The 10,161-nt window shown below is 30.1% G+C and overlaps 1 protein-coding gene across 1 annotated transcript; it reads left to right on the top strand.

The window, feature by feature from the left end:
* Positions 1 to 6,113: 6,113 nt before the first annotated feature.
* LOC140866059 (cocosin 1-like) lies at positions 6,114 to 9,876 on the top strand. Its single transcript, XM_073270927.1, has 3 exons — positions 6,114 to 6,526; positions 6,891 to 7,572; positions 9,583 to 9,876. The coding sequence occupies exons 1-3, from the start codon at positions 6,325 to 6,327 to the stop codon at positions 9,707 to 9,709; spliced, it is 1,011 nt and encodes a 336-aa protein (XP_073127028.1). The 5' UTR covers positions 6,114 to 6,324; the 3' UTR covers positions 9,710 to 9,876.
* Positions 9,877 to 10,161: the final 285 nt, after the last annotated feature.

Here is a 10,161-nt window from a genome sequence, read left to right as displayed (position 1 = left end):
TTTGAATCCATCTTCTCGAACTTCCTTCGATACATAGACCATTCTCTCACGAGCAACACCTTGCTCTGCCAAATCAAGACACTCCAAAGGTGATATGCACCACTTTTGTATGCTCACAGAATGAATAAGGTGACTTGAAATGAAACCAGATCGTAGAAGTTGTTGCAACGACTATCGTAACAACATATATTCACGCTACTCTGAACGTAATGCTGTCAGCTTTCTCTCAATTCGACAATTTGATTTCAGTAATAATTGAGTCATACATTCATTACAATCTCTCAAAGAAAATCCGCATGTAATCACCATTAATATTTTGTACAATCAATTTCAGAATAATTCAATGCTTTCGAACCATCTGATCCTTGGATGGGATAAAAATGAATGAATAATGTAAGGATGATAAATCAATATATTTGGATAAGACAATGATTCATGACACTGATCCTTGAAAAAACTTGAGCCAAACATTGGACAAAATAAGGATGATTAATCAAATCAATGTTCTGAACCAAGCGGTGCCTAAAAGGATAGTTCATCCATCAATAATTCCCATCAATAAGGATATACAATCCACTATCACAAAATTATACAAAATGTTTTATTAATTTAGAATAGAGGGGTAAGGGAAGGGGTTTGTTGTTGAGAACTCTAAAAACGGAAAAAGGATTTGATAATTTGTAGGATATGGAATCATAGTTTATACTAGTCGACGTGGCACACCTAATGCGTGTGTAAAACATGAAAATGACGAAAATTAGACATTTAAAAATATCTATATTTATAATTATGTATGTATGTGATAAAAATATAATTAAGTGAATAAAATATGCATTGCTACTTAAAAAAATGAATGTATCAAGAGGTTGAAACTTATAACTACACAAAACAGAAATAAAAATAAATTCAAAAAAATATAATGTAAAAAAATATATGGAGTCTATTGCAGGGCCTAAGTAGTGGAGAGGAAGTTTGGAGGATGAAGGTTGTTGGAAGGCGTGAGAAGTGGGGAGGAAGTTTGGAGAGAGATAGTGTATGTAAGGGTATAAAAGAAATAAATAGGTGAAAATTCACCATGACATGTCATAAACAGTTTGTATAGGATGTTTAGACTTAATAATATAGTAAAAGATTTATAGAATTAGGATAGAAAGGTATCCATTAACCCTAGTCTAAAAATAAAAAATCTAGACCTATTAATTTAATCAGTTGAATTTATTTAATCAATTCGAAATAGTAGAAATAATAATAGAAATAGAAGGGAGTCCTTTTTGCAAACACCAACCCCCCTTCTCATTTTAAGAATTTTTCGTAAGAAAATGATTTTCTCTTTATCTCGTAGCCTTGAAAGAAAGATATATACCACTCATTGTTAAAGCATGCATGCATAGATATGAATCATTGTACCTAATCACTTGAACTTTTTATCAAACCATTCACACTGTTAACATATAACATAACCGAGGCATGTACTAGGTACAGTTTCTTTAAAACAGATTCGTCCTCTCCGATGTGTGCTTCGAGGATGACAACGGACGACTGTTTCCCAAGATACAACGACAAAACCTTGTAGTCACCCAGCACGAAGGTACTACATTGGCGAACTAAAATTGTACCGTAACAATATCACGTAGAAGCTCAAAACTGAGAACAAGCGAGAAACTCAATAGTTGAGAAAAGTAGAGCTGAAGCATGCACGAGCTGAAGCAAGAGGCAAGGTTCACGAGTTGAAAATATAGAAGCGTACGCAGCTGCTCTGGAAAAAAGAAGAGAACAGAAGGCAAACATGCACGAGCAGAAGTATTTCATGCAGAGAGAATTGTCGGGAGTGACAAGCACATGATGCTACCGACACTACAAGCCAGCAGCAAGACATGTGCAAATGGTGAATTAAAGTCTGGTAGATGGTGAATTAAATTTGGGGGGCCATCGGTGGCCATCCAAGACACAATAATAAAAGAAACCAAGCACATGGAGGTTAAAACGTGGCCAACTATAGTTTGACAATTCCATTCACATTATTACATTAATGAATTGTCCAACGTTGTAAGCATAGTTTCGTATGGAGGATTCGTTTTATCGATGGGAACTTACATGTTATATTTCATAAAGTCAGAAAATGAAATGACGCAATTACCCTCTAAGTTTAACTCCTCGTATCGTCTCGTGTGGTGTGTTTCTAAATATAGGGTGGCGATGTTATGTCGTCCGTGGAATTTTGACCTGTTCTATTTAACACGGGTTTAGATAAATTAAATTGGCCAATTCTAATTTTATGAAATATGTTAAACTATATTATTTTACATATTTCATCCAGAATATGTTAAACTATATTATTTTACATATATATATAAATATATATATATATATATATGAAAAATCAGTTAAAATCGAACTAAAATTTTTAAAATCGAATTAATTTTTTTTCAAAACATTACTATGAAGACCAAAAAAATCAAACAAAAAAGAATATATTATTTTGATCAGTAACCAAATTAAACGATCTCGATCTTTTAATTTTTTTTAAAAAAAATCAAGATCTACTTCAAAAATTGTATTTAAAAATTGAATTATATAAATTTAAATTATTTATTAAAAACTATATTTTCAAGTCTAGTTCTATTGTCCAATAAAATTTTATTAGAAAATTTAACAATATTAATTTTTTTTATAAATATTAGGTTTGTTCAGTAACCATAACTATATATTATGTTAAAATTCGAAACCAAAGCGACCTAACTAATATTTTTAAAATCTAAAACCGAACTTCTAAATAAATTGAACCGATTTTTAAGATGAATTCAACTCGGTTGGTTAGTTCGATTGAAATTGATATTTTCTACTCACCCAAAACTATAATTGATGTCTGCCTCTGATATGTCGATATATGTTCTTTCGGTTTAAAAATAACTTTTAAATTTTTATTTTTTTCATTTCCTGAAATACTTAACTAGAAAATTTTAATCATCCCAAAAATTTATAGCAAACTGTCATTTTTCAAATTTCATAAATATTGAATTTTCAGTTATTCTAACTAGAAAAATCGCAATACAAGCTCAATAATAATTACAAAGTCAATAATTCTCAAATATTTTAATTTTCAGCCAATCGATTGATTTTCATAAATTTCACAACAATATTTTTTAGGGTAAAAATCAAACTTGAAAATTCATATGTATCATAAATCAATATTATCGTAACTAAATATTCGACAAAATTTTAGAGTTGTCGAATTTATCTCAAAATCGCATAATTTTCAAAATCTACGATAATAAATCAATAAAAAAAATGTAATGGATTGTTTTATTTTTTTATTTTTTTATTTTTGCATGGGACTGAATTTATTTATTTTTATTTGAAACTACTAATTTTTTTTTAAAAAAAAATGAGTGAAGCTTGAGCCCACCCTAGCCCAAAGGTGGCCCCGCCCCTTAGAACAATTTTTTTTTTGGAAGAGAAACCCCTTAGAACATTTACATTTGTGATTATGTGGAAATGTCCGGACACTACCACAATTTGTTTTTTTTAAAAAAAAAAAAATTAAAAGGGCTTTGGCTTTGTTTGCATTTGGCAACGTGAAATGCACGGCTTTTTATTTTTTATTTTAATTTTCTATTTTATACTTACATGTATGATTAATTGAAAAATAGACGCTGTGCAACGACTAATATTAAATTAAAATTTGTAAATTTAAAAAAAAAATTATCGTTATGTTGTACTATTTGAATTTAAATAAAATTTTAATATTGTATTAATTGTATTATATAATTTTCAAATATTGAATAAATTCAATATTAAATAAAAAATATTAATGACAAAATTATAAATCGAATTAATTAAAGTAAAGAAATAAATATCATTTTATTTAAATTAAAAATAAAAAAGTTATTAATTGATAGTGAGGCTCATAAATATTCGGTTGCATTGATAGGATATTTGATGGTGTAACGTTGGATACTTGAGGAGTCAAATTTGTAAATGATGACCTGAAACATTGAGTCCACAAAGGAGGGAGAGAAATATCCAACCATTGTGGTTGTCCTAACATGTAGATGGCATTATATTTATAGGTACGAGTATAGATTGAATAGATGAGACGAGCATACACGTATTCATATTATTTATTCTTTAAGACACCGTTTGGTTTGAGGTATGATATAAGTAATATATAGATGAATAATATAATAAATAAAAAATAAATAGAAAATGATAGTTAAAATAGTATTGGATTTGATTGATAGATTATAGCATATTTGATTTGATTGATTAAATTTTTTTATAAAAATGATAAATGACTATTTTGTTCTTTTAAAAATAAATAAAATAAAATTTAAATTATTTATAAGGGATAATATAGTAATTTAAATTCAATGATTTGATTGATGTGAGATAAATAATTAATGATTTGATTGATGTAAAATAAATAGTTAATATATACATAAATAATATGATGAGAAGAACGTGAGATGAGATGAGATAAGTTATACATATATTAATAAAATGGTGAACAGAACTATGCCTAACATTCCAACCAACCCGACTGGACTCGACCCCCCTTGTCGTCCGAAACCTAAGGCTTGCCTACTCCTCTCCACGCCCAACTCAACAAAACTTTCGATCGACCAATGGAGCTGAATTTAGCGCCGCAAGCGTCCGACAACACCCTGGTTGAAGTAGACGGGGTCGGAGCGTATTACGAGTGGACGCCGACTAAATCTCCTGTTCTTAAGGCGAGGAAGCTGGGAGCCGAAAAGTTACTTTTGCAGCTCCGCGGCTTCGCTCTGCCGCATTATTCCAACTGCGCCAAGATCGGTTATGTTATTCAAGTTATTGTACAGCTTGTTAAAGTTTAATTTGAAATCGAATCTATGCAAATGTGATATTGAAGTGAGCCTAGCTAGCTAGGCCAAATTAAGGTAATTTCCTGTTTATTAAAATTGATATTTTCTGCTCACCCTACACTATAATTGACGTTCTTTGATATGTCGATATATGAACTTTCGGTTTAAAAATAACTTTAAATTTTTATTTTTTTCATTTCCTGAAATACCTAACTCGAAATTTTCAATCATCCCAAAAATTTACAACAAACTGTCATTTTCCAAATCTCATAATTATTGAATTTTCAGTTATTCTAACTAGAAAAATCGCAATACAAGCTCAATAATAATTACAAAGTCAATAATTCTCAAATATTTCAATTTTCAACCAATCGATTGTTTTTCATAAATTTCGCAAGAATAGTTTTTAGGGTAAAAATCAAACTTGAAAATTCATATGTATCAAAAATCAATATTATCGTAACTAAATATTCAAAAAAAAATTAGAGTTGTCGAATTTATCTCAAAATCGCATAATTTTCAAAACCTACGATAATAAATAAAAAAAATGTAATAGATTATTCTATTTTTAATTTTTTTTTTTGGCATGGGACTGAATTTATTTATTTTTATTTGATACTACTAAATTATTATTTTTTTTCAAAAATGGGTGGGGCTGGAGCCCACCCTAGCCCAAGGGTGGCCTTGCCCTTAGAACATTTACATTTGTGATTATGTGGAAATGTCCGGACACTACCACAATTTGTTTTTTTAAAAAAATAAAAATTAAAAGGGCTTTGGCTTTGCTTGCATTTGGCAACGTGAAATGCACGGATTTTTATTTTTTTAATTTTAATTTTCTATTTTATACTTACATGTATGATTAATTGAAAAAATAGACGTTGCATTGATTAATTGAAAAAATAGACGTTGTGCAACGACTAATATTAAATTAAAATTTGTAAAATTTTCAAAAAACTTTTATCGTTATGTTGTACTATTTCAATTTAAATAAAATTTTAATATTGAATTAATTGTATTATAATTTTCAAAAATTGAATAAATTCAATATTAAATAAAAAATATTTATGACAAAATTATAAATCGAATTAATTAAAGTAAATAAATAAATATCATTTTTTTAAATAAAAAATAAAAAAGTAATTAATTGATAGTGAGCTAGGCTCATAAATATTGGGTTGATAGGATATTTGATGGTGGGATGTTGGATATTTGAGGAGTCAAATTTATAAATGATGACGTGAAACATTGAGGCCACAAACGAGGGAGAGAAATATCCAACCATTGTGGTTGTCTTAAGACTTAACATGTAGATGGCATTATATTTATAGGTATCATGAGTATAGATTGAATAGATGAGACGAACATACACGTATTCATATTATTATTTTATATTCCAACCAACCCGACTGGAGTCGAATTAACCCCTTGTCGTCCGAAACCTAAGGCTTAGTACCTACTCAACAAAACTTCCGATCGACCAATGGAGTTGAACTTAGCGCCGCAAGCGTCAGACAACACCCTGGTTGAAGTAGACGGGGTCGGAGCGTATTACGAGTGGACGCCGGCTAAATCTCCTATTCTTAAGGCGGGGAAGTTGGGAGCCGGAAAGTTAGTTCTGCAACCCCGCGGCTTCGCTCTGCCGCATTATTCCAACTGCGCCAAGATCGGTTATGTTATTCAAGGTATTGTAGAGCTTGTTAAAGTTTAATTTGAAATCGAATTTACGCAAATGTGATATTGAAGTGAGCCTAGCTAGCTAAGTTAATTTCCTGTTTATTAAGGTAGTGTTTGGAAGAGTTTTTACGAAACACTTTATATTTTTGTTAACAAAATGTGAAAAAAAAAATTGAAAAGTGCTTTATTGAAACTCTCTCAAACACTACTTAATTAATGGAATTGTCGTATGTAGCAAGGTACGGTTTTTTCTTCGATAGAGATAAGGACTACAAATTAAAATGAAAATAAAATTCGGAAAAATATTAATATTTAATTTAGTTTATAATGAGATGAAGATTAATAATTAAATGTTGTGGTGGTGATGATCAGGTGCATGTAGGGTTGGAATTATACAAGAAGAGGAAGAGGAAGAGGTCCTAATCATCAGCAAAGGAGACGCCATTCCTGTTCCTCTGGGAGCCATTTCATGGTGGTTCAACGGCGGTGATTCAGCCGTCACCATCGTGTTTCTGGGCGAGACAACCCGATCCTACAACCCGGGCCGCATCGACTACTTTCTCCTCTCCGGATCCATGGGTTTGTTAGCCGGATTTTCCTCGGAATTCGTCGCCAAGACTTACCACATCACGGAAGACCAAGCAAAGAAACTCACCAAATCCCAAGCATATCCGTTGATAATGAAGCTTGATGATCAAATAGCTATGCCCCAAAGCCACCAACCAAATTATATTAACGTAATATCCATTATGGATTGCCATGATATCTCGGCTGAGAATCTTCCGTTGCTTGAAAAAGTCGGACTCAGCGCCAGTCTGGTGCGGCTCCACCCTGGGGCCGTGCTCCGGCCCTCTTATTCCACCGACCATTCATATCGTATTTTTTACGCAGTTGCAGGGAATGGGAAGATTCAAATTGTTGGTTTAAATGGTGCTCTAGCATTGGATGGAGAGGTTGAACAAGGTCAAATGTTCGCCGTCCCGTGTTTTTTCGCGGTGGCGCTGATAGCTGGTGGACAGGGAATCGACTTGTTCTCTGTCATCACCTCTTCAAGGTAATTTCACTTCACTCTCTCTCTATATATATATATTATGCATGCTTATTCAGCGGAAAATTAGCATTTTAGTCCTGTATATTAGCTTCATTTTGGTTTTGGTCCTGTATATTGGCTTGTTTTGGAAAAGATCCTGTAACTTTAATTTTATTTTGGATTTAGTCCTGCATGTTGATTGTTTTGGTTTTGGTCCTATAAATTGACTTACTTTTTTTATTTTGGTCCTATATAAAGTTATGTTTTGAAAAAAGGTACAAAAATTTGGATTTTTTTTGGATTTGGTCCTATTAGTTGACTTGTTTTTTTATTTTGGTCATGGAAAATATACGGTTTTGACCAAATTAAGCTCGGTTAAGTTAGAATAAGCGCCTATGTTTTTTATTTTAAAATAATAAATTAAATTTAGAATTTAAAAGTTGACTTTCCAACTTCACCGCTTAAGCTTTTATAATAAATATTTTTTATGATTTTATAATTAAATGAATTAGGTTTAAAATTTAGATGTTGACCTTCTAATTATTTTTTTAAATAATAATTATGTTCTAAAAGGTACAATAACTTGATTCTTTTTGTATTTTTCCTCCGTCGCCGAAACTGGAGGGAACAGCAAAATTTTTCTTATTTGCAGTGTTCTAAAAAGCACGCTTAAGCGGCGATTAAGCGTGATAAAAGTGAAACATACCTAAAAAGCTCTGCTTTCGAGAAAAGCGGAACAAAAAAAGTCAACCATAGTTGAGAACGATAAAAAAATATATTAGATTGTTACTTTTTAAAAGAACGAAAAGTATATTTTAAATATATTTTTAGTTTTTTAGCTAATTTTGTTAATTTAGGTTGGAACTTATTTATATGATCATTAATAGGTGCTAAGTGGGCGAACATTTAGTGCCAAATAAATAAAAAAAATCGAAATTACAGTTGAGAACGATATAAATGAATGTTTGTTTGTTAATTTTTAAAAAAACAAAAGTATGTTACATTTAATACATTAAATTAACATATTTTAGATTTTATTAAACTATTTAGATTAAAAAAAGTTGAAGCGTAAAAAAATATTTTTGTATTAGTTAGTTGTAATTATCTCAAACCAATAAGCAGATAAAATATGAAAGAATAAAAAATATTTATTACAAAAATAATTAAAGATCAACTTCTAAATTCCAAAACATGATAACATACATGACGAAAACCAAAAAACAAACCAACTTACAAGACCAAAACCAAAATAAGCCAACATATATGACTAAATCTAAAAAAAAAATCGAGTTACAAGATCTTTTACAAAACAAGCCAACATACAGGACCAAAACAAAAAAAAAAACCAACATACAAGACTAAAATGCTAATTTTATCGCTTATTCAGAGATAGGTACCGATACACTACTAGCGACCAAGATTTAATAGGAATAAAAAAATATATTATTTGAGTTAATTAAGAGTCTTGTCATGCTGATCAAGTTGAAGCTTTATATATATATATATATATATATATATATATATAAATAATTTGGGAAGAGAGCTTACCTTCAAATTAGAGTTCGAGCTTAATTATAAAAAAAATTTATATCGATATCGTGGCGAAAATTTCATTATACCGATTTTCGATATACCGAAAATTTTGGTATCTATAACTAGGATATCGATTATACCGAAATTTTACGGTATACCGAAATTTTGGTACGGTATCGGTATATACTGTTTTATACCGAAAAAATTTTTATTTTTTAAAATTTTAATATTTATTGTTTAAAAATATTATATATTTTTAAATTTTTATATAATATTTCGGTATATCAAAATTTTCAAATTTCATACCGTTACCGTACCAAAAATTCGGTATTTTTTCGGTACGATAACCCTGGTATACTGAAAATTCGGTATTTTTTTCTCATCCTAGTCTTATATATGGAGCGAGCCAAATTCAACAGCTTTTTAAAAAAATTATATTACTTGTACTTTACCAATTAACTTGTGATGATCATTTTGTATTGTGCATGTTGGTCATTATAGGCCAAAAATTGGAGACTTGGGTGGAAAATTGTCACCTTGGAAAGCTCTGTCTTCGTCAGTGGTACAAGCCTCTTTGAATGTGGATGCTGAGTTTGTGAAAATCTTCAAGTCAAATCTTGTTATTTGAAGAAATATATAATTAGCCATCTTAAATAAAGATGAGACAAAATGTTGTGTTTATTTACTTCTCCGAGGTAAAATAAAGTTGCTTAAATATAAATTTGAACAGTTTGTTTATTTCAATAAAGGGTTTGTATTGGATCGTTGTTGTGAAATTATTAATTAATGTAATTTATATTTTGAACTCGAGCACTTTATAATTTAAATAAATTATATTACCATCTATTTTTTTTTTAACGTGACAGTGAAAATCAGACAAAAATAAACATATGTTTTAGATTCATTAATTGAAGATTTCCTAACGGTTTTTCACCGGAAGATTATATTACAGGATATTGAGTAGTCCAATGTGAGTGTCTCACAGATAAATCTATGAGTGGGGTTGACTCAATTTATATAGGGTGCAAAATAATATTTTTAATGGGTCGAGTAAAAAAAAACTTGTTTCATAAAATTAAT

The sequence above is a fragment of the Henckelia pumila genome, chromosome 4 (assembly GCF_033568475.1).
Source record: "Henckelia pumila isolate YLH828 chromosome 4, ASM3356847v2, whole genome shotgun sequence".
NCBI lineage: Eukaryota > Viridiplantae > Streptophyta > Magnoliopsida > Lamiales > Gesneriaceae > Henckelia > Henckelia pumila.
The sequence above is the reverse complement of the archived record's forward strand: the minus strand, read 5'-3'. Positions and strand labels throughout refer to the sequence as shown.